This window comes from Heptranchias perlo, chromosome 37, assembly GCF_035084215.1.
Source record: "Heptranchias perlo isolate sHepPer1 chromosome 37, sHepPer1.hap1, whole genome shotgun sequence".
Lineage (NCBI taxonomy): Eukaryota > Metazoa > Chordata > Chondrichthyes > Hexanchiformes > Hexanchidae > Heptranchias > Heptranchias perlo.
The window spans coordinates 20,175,241-20,196,855 of record NC_090361.1 but is presented as its reverse complement, the minus strand read 5'-3'; the positions used below and the strand labels follow the sequence as shown (position 1 = coordinate 20,196,855).

The 21,615-nt window shown below is 43.9% G+C and overlaps 1 protein-coding gene across 1 annotated transcript in view; it reads right to left on the bottom strand.

Annotated features, from left to right (window-relative positions):
- The window catches only part of pkn1a (protein kinase N1a), a 324,582-nt gene that overhangs the window by 220,791 nt on the left and 82,176 nt on the right, over window positions 1-21,615 (bottom strand). Inside the window, exon 4 of the mRNA XM_067973213.1 lies at window positions 8,946-9,075. Coding sequence (XP_067829314.1) covers window positions 8,946-9,075 — 130 coding nt within the window. The remainder of the gene's footprint in view (window positions 1-8,945; window positions 9,076-21,615) is intronic.

Here is a 21,615-nt window from a genome sequence, read left to right as displayed (position 1 = left end):
TACCTACAAGGAGCATCTCACCAAGTAGCACTGAATGGTCCTAGCTGAAAGGATAAATAGGGCTTTAGAAAGGGTGTGAAAACCAATAACAGGGGAGGGTTTGGCTAGAAATAATGGGAAAACTGCTAATAACCTAAAGATGAGAACTTATTGGAATCAATACAAGTTTAAAAAATAGTAATGCAGAAAATAGTGGGATTTAAGACAGATAAATCTCCAGGACCTGTTGGCTCCCACCCCTGGGTATTAAAATAAGTAGGTAAGGAAATTGCAGAAGCATTAGCCATAATCTTCAAAGCTCTCTTATTTTAGGAATTGTACCATTAGATTGGAAATTTGCTATTATCACTCCATTATTTAAGAAGGATGGGAGAGAGAAATAGGCCCGTCAGTTTAAAGTCAGTTGTGGGGAAGCTACTAGAATCTGTCATTAATAAAGTGACTGAGCACTTGAATAAATATGAGCAGATCAGAAAGAGCCAACATGGCTTTGTTAAGGTTAAGTCATGTCAGATTAATCTAGTTGAATTTTTACTAATAAGGTAGATAAGGGAGTGTCTATATGTTACCTATATGGACTTCCAGAAGGCATTCATCAAGGTTCCACACAGATTATTGGCAAAAATGAGAGTGCACAGAATTGGAGGTGGCCTTTATACTTGGGTTGGAAATTGGTTTGGGGGTGGGAGACAGAGAGTGGGGATAAAGGGTAGGTGCTCTGATTAGCAGGATGTGACATGTTCCCCAGAGATCTGTTCTGGGGCCTCAGCTTTTCACCATATTTATAAGTGACTTGGATGAATGAATAGAGTTGCATATTCAAGTTTGCAGATGACACTAAGTTAGGAGGGACAAGCAGGTAATAACATGGAAGCAGGAAGTTGCAACGGGACACAAGACAGATTAGAATCATAGAAAGATTACAGCACAGAAGGAGGCCATCAAGTCCGCGCCGGCTCGATGCAAGAGCAATCCAGCTGTGTCCCACTGCCCCGCCCTATCCCCGTAGCCCTGCAAATTTTTTCCTTTCAAGTACTTATCCAGTTCCCTTTTGAAGACCATGATCGAATCTGCCTCCATCACCCCCTCAGTCGGTGCATTCCAGATCCTAACCACTTGCTGTCTAAAAAGGTTTTTCCTCATGTCACCTTTGGTTCTTTTGCCAATCACCTTAAATCTATGTCCTCTGGTCCTTGACCCTTCTGCCAATGGGAACAGTTTCTCTCTATCTACTCTGTCTAGACCCTTCATGATTTTGAATACCTCGAACAAATCTCCTCCATTAATTGAGTGTTCACTTTGGGCAAGTGTGAGGTCATCCACTTTGCACGCAAGAAAGATAAATCGGAGTATTTTGTAAATGGTGAGAAACTAGGAACTGTAGAGGATGAGAGAGATTTGGGAGTCCAAGTACTTAAATCATTAAAAGCTAGTAGACAGGGACAAAAAGCGAAGAGGCGAATGAAATGATTGCCTTTGTCTCAAGGAGGCTGGAATACAAAGGGGAGGAAGTGATGCTTCAGTTGTATAGGCAAACAGAATTGGGACAAGCTGCTCACTCTAAGAAATTCTTTCTTCATCACCCAGCCGGAAAGACTGCTTTGGCTTCAAGCTGCAACGTCATCTCCGGCTTAAGCTCAACCGTTTTAGATGTGGGGTGGTAAGGTCAGCACCAGATGACCACACCTGGGGACTCAGGAACAGCTCTCGGTGTAGCTGTGGACGTCACACATCGACTGAATGGCTGCTGATTTAATGCTGGCCTACCCGAAGGGCCTTCCAAACTCTACAGTGCTGACCCTGAGGGTACAGAATAGCTAAAGCATGTATGATACCTACCAGAAAATCTCTTGACACTTGTGACTTACAGTTTATCTCCCTAATTTATAGTTCATATTTTGATTTTTTTTCCAGTCTTCATTTTACCACTTGTACATTTAAAAATAATAATCAGACACACATTCGGACACTAATCAATGCCTGTAATCAGACACCATACAATCGGGCACTAATCAATGCCTGTAATCAGACACCATACAATCGAGCACTACTCAATGCCTGTAATCAGACACCATACAATCGGGCACTAATCAATGCCTGTAATCAGACACCATACAATCGGGCACTAATCAATGCCTGTAATCAGACACCATACAATCGGGCACTACTCAATGCCTGTAATCAGACACAATCGGGCACTACTCAATGCCTGTAATCAGACACCATACAATCGGGCACTAATCAATGCCTGTAATCAGACACCTTACAATCGGGCACTACTCAATGCCTGTAATCAGACACCATACAATCGGGCATTAATCAATGCCTGTAATCAGACACAATCGGGCACTACTCAATGCCTGTAATCAGACACATACAATCAGACACATACATTCGGACACTAATCAATGCCTGTAATCAGACACCATACAATCGGGCACTACTCAATGCCTGTAATCAGGCACCATACAATCGGGCACTAATCAATGCCTGTAATCAGACACAATACAATCGGGCACTACTCAATGCCTGTAATCAGACACATACAATCGGACACTAATCAATGCCTGTAATCAGACACCATACAATCGGGCACTACTCAATGCCTGTAATCAGACATATACAATCGGACACTACTCAATGCCTGTAATCAGGCACCATACAATCGGGCACTACTCAATGCCTGTAATCAGACACCATACAATCGGGCACTAATCAATGCCTGTAATCAAGACACCACACAATCGGACACTAATCAATGCCTGTAATCAGACACCACACAATCGGGCACTACTCAATGCCTGTAATCAGACACATACAATCGGACACTAATCAATGCCTGTAATCAGACACCATACAATTGGGCACTACTCAATGCCTGTAATCAGACACATACAATCGGACACTAATCAATGCCTGTAATCAGGCACCATACAATCGGGCACTACTCAATGCCTGTAATCAGACACCATACAATCGGGCACTAATCAATGCCTGTAATCAGACACAATACAATCGGACACTACTCAATGCCTGTAATCAGACAATACAATCGGGCACTAATCAATGCCTGTAATCAGACACATACAATCGGACACTACTCAATGCATGTAATCAGACACAATACAATCAGGCACTAATCAATGCCTGTAATCAGACACCACACAATCGGGCACTAATCAATGCCTGTAATCAGACACCATACATTCGGACACTACTCAATGCCTGTAATCAGACACCATACAATCGGGCACTAATCAATGCACATAGTCAAACAGCATGTAACCAAACTACTCGAAGCATGTAATCAGACAGCATGTCTGTAATACATGTAATCAAACATTAAACAATCCATCATGATCCAACCCAATGAAGGTGTGCAATGGAGATCAGAATTCCGAAACATGATCCCAGACTGAATCCAATCAGTACTATAATTGGTTGCCAATTTGCTACAGAAAATCTCCACAGGAAATGAGGACTCAATCTTGCAGCTAAATGCACTAAAACCACAAATGTATTTGGTAAACCGTAATGCTGGCCTACCAGGGGGGCCTTCCGGACAATATTTTCATTCTATCGTGTCTAACTAAGATCAGTAACTCGCTTACAATACAACAACCTTATTAAAATGTTAATAATCAAATTCAATGATTCTAATTAAGCTTTTACTCTCCTTTTATGTCTCCTTTATTCTGGACAACCTAAACCTAATTTTTTTCCAGTACGAATGTCCTTCTGCCAGCAATCATCCCTGATATGCCAAACCATCTTGTCAAAGATTGATGAAAAGCATCTGTTGCTCACTCAGGTTTTCCAGTTTAGCCACAATGCAAAGCCCAAGTTGCCGACCTAGCTACCTGGCAAAACCCAGTCGTATGCATATCAGGCAGATGGCTAATGCATAGGCTGCTTCTGCAACTCAAAGCCACAACACGCTTTCATCCATGGCCAAGAAACAACTGTGAGCACATTTCACTATATTCATAAATGACTTGGATGAAGGAATAGAGAGCCGTATATCTAAGTTTGCTGACGACACTAAGTTAGGTGGCACAGTAAATAGTGTAGATCCGATGAGCTTCAACCCAGCCCAGGTGAGATGGAGAACAAGGATCTGCAGAAACTGATCCTGTCCAACGGGTACAATGTACTTTCTACCTGTGAGCATAAGGATAAAGACTGTCGGAAAGACAGCCAGAATACTGACCATCGCACCCTGGAGCAGGAGGCTGTCCAAAATGGGGAGGAGGAGGAGAAGCATGATGTGGTAGTTGTAGGGGATTCAATAATTAGGGGGACAGTTAGCATCTTTTACAAGCAGGATCGAGTGTCCTACATGGCATGTTGCCTACCTGGTACCAGGGTGAGGGACATCTCGAACCAGCTTGAAAGCATATTGGAGAGGGAGGGAGAGGATCCAGTCGTTGTGGTCCATGTTGGGACCAATAACAGGAAAGAGTAGGCAAGAGGTCCTGTTCAGAGAGTACCAGAAGCTAGGAGCTAAATTAAAAAACAGGACCTCAAGGGTTATAATCTCTGGATTATAAGGGTTATAATCTCTGGATTATAAGGGTTATAATCTCTGGCTGAAGGAGTGGTGTGGGAAAAGAGGGGTTCCATTTCATGAGACACTGGCACCATTACTGGGACAGGAAGGAACTGTACCACTGGGACAGGCTCCACCTGAACCGGGCTGGGACCAGGGTCCTAGCGGAAAGGATAAATTGGGAGGTCACAAGGACTTTAAACTAGTAAATGGTGGGGAGGGCTCAGGTGGAAATAGAAGTATAAATAATAATTCTAAAACAAAGGAAAAGGAAGAGAGTAGAGTGAGAGTCAGAAATTATACTTTAAGCACTACAGGTAAAGGGAAAACTAAAAGATGGAGAGAAAGAAGAAATGTGTGAGAAAAACAACATTAGAGCAGAAAGACAGGTTAGGGTGTGGTCCAAATAAGAGTTCTTTATACAAATGCATGGAGTATAAGGAACAAATTGAATGAATTGCAGGCACAAATTCAACTTAGAGAGTATGACATCGGTGCCATTACTGAGACATGGCTGCAAGACGGTCAGGACTGGAAACTGAATATACCCGGTTATAAGATCTATAGGAAGGATAGGGAAACTGGTAGAGGGGGAATAGTCTTACTGATTAAGGATCAAATTACTTCAATGATGAGAGAATATAACGAGAGGTAAGCAGGCAGTGGAGACTTTATGGGTAGAATTAAGAAATAGAAAAGGATTTATGGCTGTAGTGGGAGTTGCATATAGGCCCCCTGGTAGTAATTGTGAAGTGGCAGAATGTATAAATGCAGAGATTAGACAAGCATGTAGCAAAGGCACAGTGGTTTTAATGGGGGATTTTAACTTTCGTATTGATTGGGATAAGCAGACGAGCTCATGTCAGAAAGGTAGGGAATTTCTTGAGTGTGTTTAGGACAGCTTTCTGCAACAATGTGTCCCATAACCAACAAGGGGGCAGGCCATATTAGACTTAATAATGAGCCAGATTTAGTTAACAGCCTAACGGTGCGTGAACATTTATCTAATGGTTATGTTTGAAAGGAAGAAACCCGTATCAGCTACTAAGATTCTAGACTTGGGTAAGGCCGACTTCAATGGGATGAGGCAGAGACTGTCCACAGTAAACTGGGCAAATCTGTTAATGGGTAAAACGACTGATGATCAGTGGGAGGTGTTCAAAAAAGAATTTAACATGATACAAAACCAGTTTATACCCCTAAGGGACAAGAGCTCTACTTGTCAAAAAAACAGCCCTGGACAACAAAAGAGGTAAGGGACAACATCAAACTAAAAGAAAAAGCATACAAAAATGCAAAAACTAGCACAGGTCCTGGTGACTGGGAGAGATACAAAGACCAGCAGAGAAGAATTAAACAGATAGTAAGAGCTACAAAAAGGGAGGATGAAAAGAAACTTGCAAGGGATATCAAAATCAACACAAACTGGTCAAGAGTAATTTGGGCCCCTTAAAAACTGACAATGGTGATACTGTAAATGAAAATAAGGAAATGGCGGACAGCGCAGTATTTATAGTAGAGGAAGAGGATAGCACGCCGGACACCCTAAGGAAACTAATTTTGAATCAGGGATGGGGACTCACCATAATTAACATGAGCAAATTAACAGTAATAAAGAAAATAACAGCACTAAAGAGTGGCAAATCTCCAGGACCAGATGGTTTCCATCCCAGGGTTTTAAAGGAATTAGGTGAGCACATTGCAGAAGCCCAAACTATGATCTTCCAAAGTTCTCTCGATTCAGGAACCTTATCTTTAGGTTGGAAAATTGCACATGTCACTCCGCTATTTAAGAAAGATGACGGAAGGAAGCCAGGGAATTAATGACTAGTTAGCCTAACATCTGTTGTCGGGAAATTACGAGACTACAATTAAGGATAGATTTACTAGAATGATGCCTGGACTCAAAGGGTTAAATTACAGGGAGAGATTATACAAACTGGGGCTGTATTCCCTGGAATTTAGAAGATTACGGGGTGACTTGATCGAAGTTTTCAAAATATTACAGGGAACTGATAGGGTAGGTAGAGAGAAATTATTTCCGCTGGTTGGGGAGTCTAGGACTTTCAGGATTGAAGTTAGGAAACACTTCTACACGCAAAGGGTGATAGAAGTTTGGAATTCTCTTCCGCAAACGGCAGTTGATGCTAGCTCAATTGTTAATTTTAAATCTGAGATTGATAGATTTTTGTTAGCCAAAGGTATCAAGGGATATGGGGCTACGGTAGGTATATGGAGTTAGGTCACAGATCAGTAGTAGCAGGACATTTGGAGACTCATAATACAATCAAGAGAGTCAACATGGTTTTATGAAGGAGAAATCATGTCTGACAAATTTATTAGAGTTCTTTGAGGAAGTAACGGGCAGGGTGGATAAAGGAGAACCAATGGATGCAGTAAATTTGGATTTTCAAAAGGCATTCGATAATTTGCACAAGATAAGAGCTCATGGTGTTGGGGGTAATATACTGGCATGGATAGAGGATTGGCTAACTAACAGAAAACAAAGAGTCGGGATAAAAGGGTCATTTTCAAAATGGCAATCTGTAACGAGTGGGGTGCCGCAGGGCTCAGTGCTGGGGCCTCAACTATTTACAATATATATCAATGACTTGGATGAAGGAACAGAGTGTCTTGTGGCCAAATTTGCTGATGATACAAAGATAGCTGGAAAAGCAAGTTGCGATGAGGACAAAGTGTCTGCAAAGGGATATTGACAGATTAAGCGAATGGGCAAAAATTTGGCAGATGGAATATAATGTGGGAAAATATGAAGTCATCCACTTTGGGAGGAAAAATAAAAAAGCAAAATATTATTTGAATGGAGAAATACTACAAAATGCTGCGGTACAGAGGGATCTGGATGTCCTCGTACATGAAACACAAAGTCAACATACAAGTGCAGCAGGTAATCCGGAAGGCAAATGGAATATTGGCCTTTATTTCTAGGGGGATGGAGTATAAAAGCAGGGAAGTCATGCTACAACTGTACAGGGTGCTGGTGAGACCACACCTGGAGTCCTGCATACAGTTCTAGTGCCCTTATTTAAGGAAGGACATACTTGCATTGGAGGTAGTTCAGAGAAGGTTCACTAGGTTGATTCCGGGTATGGAAGGGTTGTCTTATGAGGAAAGATTGAACAGGTTGGGTCTATACTCATTGAAGATAAGAATGTGAGGAAATCTTATTGAAACATACAAGATTCTGAGGGGACTCGATAGGGTAGATGCTGAGAGGATGTTACCCCTCATGGGGGAATCTAAAACTAGGGGGCATAGTCTCAGAATAACAGGTCGCCCATTTAAGATGGAAATGAGGAGGAATTTCTTCTCCCAGAGGGTCGTGAATCTTTGGAATTCTTTACCCCAAAAAGCTGTGGAGGCTGAGTCATTGAATTAATTCAAGGCTGAGTTAGACAATTTTTTGATCAGCGAGGGAGTCAAAGGATATGGGGAAAGGGCGGGAAAGTGAGTTGAGGTAATAATCAGATCAGCCATGATCTCATTAAATGGCGGAGCAGGCTCGAGGGGCCGAATGGCCTACTCCTGCTCCTCTTATGGTCCTATGGCCAGTCATGATCTCAATGAATGACGGAACAGGCTGAAGGGGCTAAATGGCCTCCTCCTGTTCCTATGTTCCTCTTATGATACAGTTCAACCTGGCCCCACGATGTCCTGCTTTTAGTGTTGCCATGTGTCCCGAAACCGGACACGAATTTCCCTGAGCTAATCTAATAGCTTCCTTATACATCCTGTCCTGTTCCTCTTCTTCACATGACATTTCTTTGGTCACAACATCATATTGTGCTCAGTATTTAAACATCTTTCGGAACTTTTAACCATTTAACCTTTTAACCTATTAATTGGAATTTTACTGAGTTCTTTACTTTAAGAATTATCAGCTGCAATATTTGAATTTAATCACTTCAGCCCCTCTTGTCCCACCTGAAATCTGCAGCAAGAACCCAATGAACCCCTGGTGGTAACTGCACTGAACACAATGCAGATACAGAATTCCACTTTAGTGTGCGTCTAATGTAGAAATCACAGACAATTGTCTGACTGTCATTTTTCTTTGTGATCTTTAGTTTTACTGCAGTATGAACATGACCGTGAGACAGAGTCCAATAAATAATCCAGATACACACAAGCCTGCCATGCTCTGCATTGATAATGTGTCACGGTAAAAATATTCCAAATCTGTGACTTCAATGTTCATCCAAGCTACATGAAATATCATATCTACATTTATTTTGCTTGTGAGAATGACTTCACAATTCACTCATGCCTGTACATAGAAATGAGGGGCGTCATCCCCTCCTGAAATAAACCCAACATCCACTATTAGCACAACACCCTCTCTTGTACAGAGCCTCACACACTCTCCAACACTTACCTTGTCCATCCTCAATTTCCAAGTGCAACTCGTCTGCCTGCACTGCCTTACGGACCTGCATACGGATCACTTCAATTTTGGTTTTACTGTCCTGCAGCAGTTGCTGGGCAGTAGACAGCATCTTGCGATCCTGTGGGATTAAAGCAAAATCAAAATGAAAGTGCTTTTCATTTGACAAGGAGCATATTACATCCTTTGAAAGGGTTTTGACAATACAGTTCGAGTTGTATGCCTCCAGGGACCAAACAGGAATGATACAGGGGGTTCCGAGTGTTTCTGGGTCTTGAATTATGAAACAATCTGGGACCAGCCAGATGGACTGCAGAATCTTTTCTAATTCTGTACTTTCCTGTGCCTTATATCCCATCATTCAAACCCGGCTCCAAGTGTAAGGGCAGTGCTTTAACCCACTGTGCTTCCCAATCTAAAAACACAGGTCAAAATATAAATGATCTCCATTTTTTAAATTAAACTTTGTGCATTAATACTTGGTAAATCTGGTTCGTTACCAAGGTGATGGATGTTGGTGCTGGAGAATGGAATACCCCCCACAAGCCAGGGCTCTCGTGTGGTATTACTATCTCACAGCTAGCCCACCAAGCTGAGTTCCACAAAAACCCAGGTCACCAATCAAAGTCCAACATGTGACAAGTGACCCAATGATACTTACTTCAAACCATGGGCCGAAACACCAATCATTTCCACACTTTGATAAATTAAACATGATTTTTTCTGGATGAATTTAGTTCCTCATCAGGGAAAGGGATGCCAGTGTAGGGTCACATGACATGTTTTCCACTCTTGGCACCCAGTGTAAACAAACACAACCAGACAACATAAGGCACAATAAGGTGCTCCCTCGGGACAGCACCACTTGCTTCGGCCACTAAGGTGCCATATGCCACAACAGTTGCCTCCCTGGTGCCAGGATAAAGGATGTCACTCAACGGACCCAGCACATTCTGTGGTAGGAAGGGGTCCATGTTGGAAACAGACATAGGAGAGAAAAGGGTTCAGGTCCGACAGGAGTTAGGGAGGAGGCTAAAGAGAGGGACCTCAAAAGGCAGTAATCTCTGCACTACTTCCAGTGCCGTGTGCTAGTGAGCGTAGGAACAGAGAGATAAAGTAGGTTAATACACGGCTGGAGAAATGGTGCAAGAGAGGGGAGGGAGGGCTTCAGATTTCCGGGGCATTGGGACCAATTCTGGGGCATGAGGGACACGTATATGCCAGATGAGTTGCACCTGAACAGGGCTGAGACCCATCTCTTTGCAGGGACTTCAACAAGTGCTGTCAGGGAGAGTTTAAACTAATTTTGCAGGGGTAATCAGGATGAAGCATCATTGATAAAACAAGGTGCATAGAAGAGTAGGAGAGGCAAACAGTATTCAAATAAAGAGTAAAGAGGGGGGATCAGACATGGGAACAAACTAAGGCAGGGTGGCAGTATTTCGTAGTATCACAATAGGTACAATACAGAAGGAGGCCATTCGGACCATCGTGCCTGTGCCAGCTCTTTGAAAGTGCATCCAATTAGCCCCATTCCCCTGTTCTTTCCCCATAGCCCTGTAAATTTTTCCCTTCAAGTATATATCTAATTCTATTTTGAAAGTTACTATTGAATCTGCTTCCACCACCCTTTCAGGCAGTGAATTCCAGATCATTACAACTCACTGCGTAAAAAAATGTTTCCTCATGTCGCCTCTGGCTCTTTTGCCGATCACCTTAAATCTGTGTCCTCTGGTTACTGACCCTTCTGCCACTGGGAACAGTTTCTTCTTATTTTATCTATGAAAACCGTTCATGATCTTGAACACCTCGATCAAATCTCCCCTTAACCTTCCCTGTTTTAACGAGAACAACTCCAGCTTCTCCAGTCTCTCCACATAACTGAAGCACTGCATCTCTAGTAAACCTCCTGTGCACCCTCTCGAAGGACTTGACATCCTTCCTAAAGTGCAGAGCCCAGAAGTGAACACAATACTCCAGCTGCGGCTTAACTAGTGTTTTATAAAGGTTTAGCATAACTTCCTTCCTTTTGTACTCTACGCCTCTATTCATAAAGCCCAGGATCCCATGTGCTTCTTTAACAGCCTTCTCAATTTGTCCTGCCACATACAAGATTTGTACATGTGCACTTCAAAGTCTCTCTGTTCCTGCACCCCCTTTAAAATTGTACCATTTAGTTTATTTTGCCTCTCCTCATTCTTCCCACCAAAATGTATCACTTCACACTTCTCTGTGTTAAATTTCATCTGCCATGTGTCTGCCCATTTCACCAGTCTGTCTATCTCCTCCTGAAGTCTGTTACTATTCTCCACATTGTTTACTATATTTCCGAGTTTCGTGTCATCTGCAAACTTTGAAATCATACCCTCTATACCAAATTCCAGGTCATTAATAAATATCAAAAAGAGCAGTGGTCCTAATACTGACCCCTGGGGAACACCACTGTATACTTCCCTCCTGTCTCAAAAGCAACCGTTCACCACTACTCTCTGCTTTCTGTCCCGCAGCCAATTTTGTATCCAAACTGCCACCGTCCTTTTAATCCCATGGGCTTTAATTTTGCTAACAAGTCTTTATCAAATGCCTTTTGAAAGTCCATATACACAACATCAACCACACTACCCTCATCAACCCTCTCCGTTATTTCAACAAAGAACTCAATCAAGTTAGTCAAACACGATTATCCTTTAACAAGTCCATGCTGACTTTCATTTATTAGCCCATATTTTTCCAAGTGCCAATTAATTTTGTCCCAGATTATTGTGTCAAAGTTTCCCCACCATCCTTTTTTGAACAGGGGTGTAACATTTGCAATCATCCAGTCCTCTGGCACTGCCCCATATCTAAGGGGGATTGGAAGATTGTGGCCAGAGCTTCCATAATTTCCACCCTTACTTCCCTCAGTAACCCAGGATACATCCCATCTGGACCGGGTGACTTTTCTATTTTGAGTACTGCCAATATTTTAAGGACCTCCTCTTCATCTATTTTTATCCTATCCAATATCACCACCAGCTCCTCCTTTACTGCTACAATGGCAGCATCCTCTTCTCTTCTTATTTCTCAGTGAAGACCGATGCAAAGTATTCATTTAGTACCTCAGCCATGCCCTCTTCCTTCATAAGATTTCTTTTGTCCCTAATAGGTCCCAACCTTCTTTTGATTACCCTTTTACTATTTATGTTTATAAAAGACTTTTGGTTTCCCCTTTTATGTTAGCCGCTAATCTATTCTCATACTCTCTCTTTGCCCCTCATTCCCTTTTTTAGATCTCCTCTGTACTTTCTGTATTCAGTCTGGTCCTTTACTGTATTATGAACCTGACATTCGTCATAAGCCTCCGTTTTCCGTTTCATTTTAATCTCTATAACTTTAATCACCCAGGGAGCTCTAGCTTTGATGCTCTTCCTTTCCCCCTCGTAGGGAATGTGTCCACTCTGTACCCGAACCAACTCCTCCTTGGAGGCCTCCCATTGTTCAATTTCTGTTTTGCCCACCAATTTTTGATTCCAATCCACCTGGGCAAGATCCCTTTTTAACTCACTGAAATTAGCCCTCCTCCAGTTAAGCATTTTCACATTTGATTGTTTCTTGTCCTTTTCCATAACTAGGCCAAACCTAATGGATATTATGATCACTGTTCCGAAATGCTCCCCCTCTGAAACATGCTCCATTTGCCCCATTTCATTCCCCAGAACTAGATCCAGTGCTGTTCCCTTCCTGGTTGGGTTAGAAGCACACTGTTCCAGAAAGTTCTCAAACAAGTTTCAGGAATTCCTCCCCCTCTCGGCCCTTTACACTGTTACTGTCCCAGTCTATATTGGGATAATTGAAATCCCCCATTATCACTATTCGACAGTTCTTGCACCTTTCTGTAATTTGCCTGCAAATTTGCTCCTCTACGGAGACTAACAAAGTGGGCAGGACATTAGAAGAGGTCGAAAAAGATATTAAAACATTTAAGATAGAAAGGGGGGAGATAATTGATAAACTAATCAAACTAAGGGAGGATAAGATGGATTGCATCTACAAATATTCAAAGAAGTTAGGAAGGAGATAGCAGAGGCACTTTAAATACATATAATAATTCACTAGAAAAGGGAATAGTGCCAGAGGACTAGCGGACAGTTAATGTTATTCCTATATTTTAAAAAAATAGAACAAGTCGGTGGTAGGAAAGATAATAAAATCGTTACTCATAGATGCAACAGAAAGACAGCTAGAGGACGAAAATATAAAAGAATAGTCAGAACAGATTTCAGAAGGGAAAGTCATGCTTAACCAACCTTATTGAATTCTTTGAAGAAGTAACAGAAAGAGTAGACAGGGGTAATGCAGTAGATGTAACATATTTGGATTTCCAAAAGACCTTCGATAAGATACTGCATTGTAGACTCATGGCTAAGGCCAGAGCATGTGAGTCAGGGGACAGGTAGCAGAATGGATAGCAAGCTGGCTACAAAACAGAAAACAGAGTGTAGAGGTTAAGGGTAGCTATACAGACTGGTAAAAGTTGGGAAGTGGTGTTCCACAGGGATCGGTGCTGGGACCACTGTTGTTCACAATTTACGTTAACAATTTGGACTCAGGAATCGGAAGTACAATCTCGAAATTTGTGGACAAGTTGAGGAGTGTAGTTAATACAAAGGAAGAATGCGTCAAAATGCAAAAGGACATTAATAAACTTGCAGAATGGGCGTGTAATTGACAAATGAATTTCAATATAGATAAGTGTGAGTTGATGCATTTTGGAAGGAAGAATAAGGAGGCCACATACTGCTTGGATAATAAGAGTCTAAATGGGATAGAGGAGCAAAGGGATCTTTTTGGTTGTAAAAACAGAAAGACAGATTATTATCTGAATGGTGATAGATTGGGAAAAGGGGAGGTGCAACGAGACCTGGGTGTCCTTGAACACCAATCGCTGAAAGCGAGCATTCAGGTGCAGCAAGCAGTTAGGAAGGTGAATGGTATATATTGGCCTTCATTGCAAGAGGATTTGAGTACAGGAGCAGGGATGTCTTACTGCAGTTATACAGGGCCTTGGTGAGACCAAATCTGGAGTATTGTGTGCAGTTTTGGTCTCCTTATCTGAGGAAGGATGTCCTTGCCACAGAGGGAGTGCAACGAAGGTTTATCAGACTGATTCCTGGGGTGGCAGGACTGACGTATGAGGAGAGATTGGGTCGACTAGGCCTATATTCACTAGAGTTTAGAAGAATGAGAACATAAGAACATAAGAACATAAGAAATTGGAGCAGGAGTAGGCCAATCGGCCCCTCCAGCCTGCTCCGCCATTCAATAAGATCATGGCTGATCTGATCCCAACCACAAATCTAAAGAACACAAGAAGTCGGAGCAGGACCCGGCCACATAGCCCCTGGGCCCTCTCCGCCACCCACAGGGCATTGACCGATCCGAACTCAGCTTCATGTCCAATTTCCTGCCCGCTCCCCATAACCCCTAATTCCCTTTACTTCTAGGAAACTGTCTATTTCTGTTTTAAATTTATCTAATGATGTAGCTTCCACAGCTTCCTGGGGCAGCAAATTCCACAGACCTACCACCCTCTGAGTGAAGAAGTTTCTCCTCATCTCAGTTTTGAAAGAGCAGCCCCTTATTCTAAGATTATGCCCCCTAGTTCTAGTTTCACCCATCTTTGGGAACATCCTTACTGCATCCACCCGATCAAGACCCTTCACAATCTTATATGTTTCAATAAGATCGCCTCTCATTCTTCTGAACTCCAATGAGTAGAGTCCCAATCTACTCAACCTCTCCTCATATGTCCGCCCCCTCATCCCCGGGATTAACCGAGTGAACCTTCTTTGTACTGCCTCGAGAGCAAGTATGTCTTTTCTTAAGTATGGAGACCAAAACTGTATGCAGTATTCCAGGTGCGGTCTCACCAATACCTTATATAACTGTAGCAATACCTCCTTGTTTTTATATTCTATCCCCCTAGCAATAAAAGCCAACATTCCGTTGGCTTTCTTGATCACCTGCTGCACCTGCATACCAACTTTTTGATTTTCTTGCACTAGGACCCCCAGATCCCTTTGTACTGCAGTACTTTCCAGTCTCTCGCCATTAAGAAAATAACTTGCTCTCTGATTTTTCCTGCCAAAGTGCATAACCTCACATTTTCCAATATTATATTGCATCTGCCAAATCTCCGCCCACTCACCCAGCCTGTCTATATCCCCTTGCAGGTTTTTTATGTCCTCCTCACTCTCTACTTTCCCTCCCATCTTTGTATCATCTGCAAATTTTGATATGCTGCACTCGGTCCCCTCCTCCAAATCGTTAATAGAGGTGATCTCATCGAAACATATAAAATTCTAACAGGACTAGACAGACTCGATGCAGGGAGGATGTTCCCAATGGCTGGGGAGTCCAGAACCAGGGGTCACAGTCTCAGGTATGCCATTTAGAACCGAGATGAGGAGAAATTTCTTCACTCAGAGGGTGGTGAACCTGTGGAATTTCTGGATAATTCACTCGAACAAGTACAGTCACATCTCAAAGGGAAGCACAGATGCGGGAAGGGGAGTGTGACCGTCAGTCAGCAGGTTAAGGGAAATCTAGGGGAGGCAGAGAAGGAGCTCCCACAGAAACTGGTCTATCCAACTGGTATGAGATACTTGTTACCTGTGAGGATAAGGATGTAGGCTGCAGGGTGGACAACCAGAATGCTAACCATGGCATGGTGGAGCAGGAGGTAATCCAAAGTGGGGGGAGGGAAGGGCAGAATAGAAAAGTTGTAGTCAGGGGGGATGTGATAATTAGGGGATAGATAGCGTCCTCTGCAGTCACGGCCGAGAGTCCAGGCGGGTGCGTTGCCTACCTGGTGTAAGGGTAAAGGATAATCTCGGAGCAACTGGAGAGGAACTTGGAACGGAAGGGGCAAGATATCTCTGCTATCTTCCCTAACTTCTTTTAATATGTGCGGAAGCTGGAGGCAATAATTCATAGTGAGGCACCAGATGTAGTAGGGATAACTGAAACATGGCTCCATAAACAACATGACTGGCATTTAAATATTGCAGGATAGAACTTATTTAAAAAGGATACGGAAGGAAGGGGGTTGGAACAGCTGTACTAATTAGAGATAACATAATGGCAGTAGAAAAAAGGGACAGAACTAACAGAAGGATAGAAACAGAATCCATTTGGATTGAAATAAAAGAGAAGGGATCGATCAGGCTAATAGGGGCATACTACAGGCCACCTCACGGGGGCATACTACAGGCCACCTCACGGGGGCATACTACAGGCCACCTCACGGGGGCATACTACAGGCCACTTCACGGGGGCATACTACAGGCCACCTCACGGGGGCATACTACAGACCACCTCACGGGGGCAAAGTACAGACCACCTCACGGGGGCATAGTACAGACCACCTCACGGGGGCATAGTACAGACCACCTCACGGGGGCATAGTACAGACCACCTCACGGGGGCATACTACAGACCACCTAATAGGGGTATACGACAGACCACCTAATAGGGGTATAGTACAGACCACCTAATAGGGGTATAGTACAGACCACCTAATAGGGGTATAGTACAGACCACCTAATAGGGGTATAGTACAGACCACCTCACAGGGGTATAGTACAGACCACCTCACAGGGGTATACTACAGACCACCTCACAGGGGTATAGTACAGACCACCTCACAGGGGTATAGTACAGACCACCTCACAGGGGTATAGTACAGACCACCTAATAGGGGTATAGTACAGACCACCTAATAGGGGTATAGTACAGACCACCTAATAGGGGTATAGTACAGACCACCTAATAGGGGTATAGTACAGACCACCTAATAGGGGTATAGTACAGACCACCTAATAGGGGTATACTACAGACCACCTAATAGGGGTATAGTACAGACCACCTAATAGGGGTATAGTACAGACCACCTAATAGTAAACAATTTTACAACACCAAGTTATAGTCCAGCAATTTTATTTTAAATTCACAAGCTTTCGGAGGCTTCCTCCTTCGTCAGGTGAACGATCGTTCACCTGACGAAGGAGGAAGCCTCCGAAAGCTTGTGAATTTAAAATAAAATTGCTGGACTATAACTTGGTGTTGTAAAATTGTTTACAATTGTCAACCCCAGTCCATCACCGGCATCTCTACATCATCACCTAATAGTAGGTAGGGAAAGGGGAAAGGGGAAAGGGGAAAGGGGAATGGAGTTTTTACAATGTGTTCAGGACTCCTTTATTACCCAATACATAAGAAGCCCAACCAGAGAGGAATCGCTGCTGGATCTAGTAATGGGAAATGAACCAGAGCAGTGAAGCAAGCAGAGGGGAACATCTAGGCAATAGCGATCATAACATATTAAAGTTTAAAATAATGATTAAGAAAATCATAAGAAAGACAAAGAGCAAAGTAATAGATTGGAAAAATGCTAATTTTGAGGGGATGGAAAACAAATTGACTGGAAAATAGATAGAACAGCAGTGGGAAATATTTAAAAAGATGATCACGAGTCTTCAGGAGAAATATATTCCGCTAAAAAACAAGAACAAACTAGTCAATAAAGAAACACCATGGATAAATAAAGAGATATGGGTAAAGTTGAAACTAAAGAAAAAGACATACACTAAGTACATAATCAATAGAGAAGAGGATGACAAAAGGGAATACAAAGCAGTTCGGAAAGAAGTAAAAAAAACAATTCGGAAAGCAACAAGGAACTACGAAATTAAATTATCAAGGAATATAAAAAGAAATAAAGTATTCTACATACAGATAATAACAAAAAAAAAAAATCAGGATAGGGACAGGGGCACTGAGGGACACACAAGATAAACTCATAGGTAAAGACAGTGAAATGGCAGAAATATTGAACAGTTACTTTGGGCCCGATTTTACCAGGGGTGCGGGTTCCCAGCGGATGGGCAAGCGGGCGCATTGGTAACGCGCCCGGTGAAATTAGTGGGTTTCCCACGTGATCGCAGCAGGCAAACCACTAATTGGAGCCACTTACCTGCTCCTCCGGGTTCCCCGATGCTGATCTGCGCGTCGGGCGGGCTGCGCATGCGCAGTAAGATCTGTCAGATGGAGGCGCTCTATTTAAAGGGGCAGTCCTCCACTGACAGATGCTGCAACCAATAGCAAAGATGACTGCATGGAGCAGCCCGGGGGGAAGGCTGCTCCCAGTTTAATGATGCCTCACCCCAGGTATCAATACATGGGGTGAGGAGGAGGGGGAGGACAGAGATCTTCCACCCAGCGGGCGGGAGGAAGCGGCCCGCCTCCGCCACCAGGAAGGCCTGGCTCGAGGTGGCAGAGGGAGTCACCTGCGCCACCAACATATCGCCCACCTGCACACAGTGCAGGAGGCGCTCCAATGACCTCAGTAGGTCAGCCACAGTGAGTACACGTAGTCTTTCCCCTACACTCCGTCTGCCACATCACTGCCCCCACCCCACATCTCCTTCGGCACTGCCAACACTACTCTGTCACATCACCCCTCATACCCACTCAAACCCCATCCTCATCTTACCTGCACCTACTCACCTCACCAGTACTCACCCCGCCACTGCCACTCAACCCAATCCTCATACAATCTCATGGCTCTATCCCATACTCACCCTCTCGTGCATCTCTCTCACGGCCAGCCTCACTCAACCTGCCACCACCTGTGCTGCAGCCACAGGGCATGCATCACATATGTGCTGTAGGCAGCGTAAGGCAAACGTGTCGTGAGCATGAAGGGGATGCACAAGGGTGTTTGAGGGTTTGTCATGGTTGTTACTTATATTGAATTTCAGAACAACTCACATCACACATTATATTGGCACCACTACTGCCATGTCTTCGCCAATCCTGTCCGGTTTGTGCAATAATGCCCGCTCCTGGGTATCACTATGAGGACCCACCACTGATGCCACCCATTGTGTCACTGCAGAGTGGGTGTAGGTGTATTTGCAGGGCTCTTCTGCGCAGACGACTGAGAGACATCGACGATGTCCCCGATTGCACCCTGGAAGGCTGTGGAGAAGTTCGGGAGGGCAGTGGTGACTTTGACAGCGACAGGTAGGAAGATGGTGCACGGGCCAGCCAGGAGCAGTTCGGCATGGAAGAGGCTGCAGATGTCCACGGCTACATGTCGAGTGACTCTGAGCCTCCGTGTGCACTGCTGCTCAGAGAGGTCCAGGAGGCTGAGCCTCGGTCTGTGGACCCTGTGGCAAGGGTAGTGCCCTCTGCGACGCATCTCTCTCTGCGGTTGCCCTCCCTCCTGCTGTACAGGTGGATGTGTCACAGCACTCTGTTGTGGAGCTCCACGTGTCAGAGGTGGACAGCGTGGATGGTGAGGCTGGTGATGCTGTTCGCCCTCCGAGGAGGTCATGACTGCAGCTACGGCGGCCCCTATCCGCAAGATGTACATCTGAGGGGGTCCGCAAGGTAGGTGCATGTCTCCGGACCCCGGGGTAAGTGCGCAGGTTGGTGACTTTGACCGTCAGGAGGAGGGTGGTGGAGGTCAAACTTTGTCCCAAGTGACAGAGTGGCCTCCTGCAATGGGTGAGGGTCTCCCCCCACCCCCCACCTGTCAAATGGACCTTTGCAGCTGACAGCTGCAACACATCCATTCGAGCTGGGAGTGTTTCCCCCAGTGTGGGAAACACTGGGGAAAATCACACACAGTCCCTTAATCAGGTCAGTCAATGACCTGAAATAGCTAAGTAAATACTCCCAAGTGGCATCCCGCTGGCTTTAATTGCCTGCGGCATTCCCACCAGCGGGGGCTGCGCGCGTCAGCGGGGAACCCGGAAGTGGGCGGGATCGAGGCGGGATCCAGTCGGGATCCTGGATTTCACAATTTTTGAGGCCCCCCCGCCGAGAACGCACCCGATAGCGGGTGCTAAAATCGGGCCCTTTGCCTCAGTATTTACCAGGGAGACTAACAAGGTGGATAGGACATTAGAAGAAGAGATCAAAAAAGATATGAAGATATTTAAGATAGAAAGGAGTGGGATAATTGATAAACTAATCAAATGTAGAAAGGATAAAACCCCTGGTCCAGATCGATTGCATCCATGCATGTTAAAAGAAGTTAGGGAAGAGAGAGCAGAGGATGTATATAAAAAAAGCATTATAAAAGGGAATAGTGCCAGGGGACTGGTGGACAGTTAATGTGATTCCTATATTTAAAAAGGGAGATGGAACCAGTCCAGGGAACTATAGACCAGTTAGCTTAAAGTCAGTGGTAGGAAAGATAATGGAATCTTTACTCAAAAATGTAATAGAAAAACATCTAGAAACCGAAAATATAATAAAGAAAAGTCAGCATGGATTTTGAAAGGGAAAGTCACGCTAGACAAACCTTACTGAATTCTTTGAAGAAGTAACAGAAAGAGTAGACAAGGGTAATGCAGTAGATGTAACATACTTGGATTTTCAAAAGGCCTTCGATAAAGGTACCGCTAGCAGACTCATGACAAAGGTCAGAGCATGTGGAGTCAGGGGATAAGTAGCAGAATGGATAGTAAGCTGGCTACAAAACAGAAAACAAAAGAGTAGGGGTTAAGGGTAGCTATACAGACTGGCAAAAGGTGGGAAGTGGTGTTCCATAGTGATCGGTGCTGGGACCATTGTTGTTCACAATTTACATCAACAATTTGGACTCGGGAATCGGAAGTATAATTAAAACGGACAACACCAAATCGGGCGGCATAGTTAATACTGAGGACTGCGACAAAATACAAGAGGACATTAATAAATACATTAAGAGCAAGACGATAACTAAGGAAAGAGTAGGGCCTATTAAAGACCAAAAAGGTAACCTATATGTGGAGGTGGAAGATGTTGGTATGGTTCTTAATACTTTGCATCTGTCTTCACAAAAGAGAAGGATGATGCAGACTCTGTAGTTTAGGGGGAGGCGTGTGAAATACTGGATGGAATAAATTTAGTGAGAGGGGAAGTATTAAGCAACTTTGAAAATAGATAAATCACCAGGGCTGGATGAAACGTATGAAATATGAAATATAAAAGAAGCAAGGCAGGAAATAGCGGAGGCTCTGACCATCATTTCCCAATCCTCACTGGATCCAGGCGTGGTGCCAGAGCATTAGAGAACTGCTATCTTTGTACCATTGTTTAAAAAGGGAGCGAGGAATAGACCGATTAATTACAGGCCAGTCAGCCTAACCCCGGTGGTGGGCAAATTATTCAAATCAATTCTGAGGGACAGGATGAACCGTCACTTAGAAAGGCACGGAGTAATCAAGGACAATCAGCATGGAATTGTTAAGGGAAGGTCGTGTCTGACTAAATTGATTGAATTTTTTGAGGAGGTAATCATGAGGGTCGATGAGGGTAGTGGGTTTGATGTAGTCTACATGGATTTTAGCAAGGCTTTTAACAAGGTCCCACATGGCAGACTGGTCAAAAAAGTACAAGCCCACAGGATCCAAGGGAGAGTGGCAAGTTGGATCCAAAATTGGCTCAACGGCAGGAAGCAAAGGGTAATGACTGACGGGTGTTTTTGTGACCGGAAGGCTGTTTCCAGTGGGGTTCCGCAGGGCTCAGTACTAGGTTCCTTGCTTTTTGTGATATATATTAATGATTTGGAGTTAAATGTAGGGGGCACGATTAAGAAGTTTGCAGATGATACAAAAATTGGCCGTGT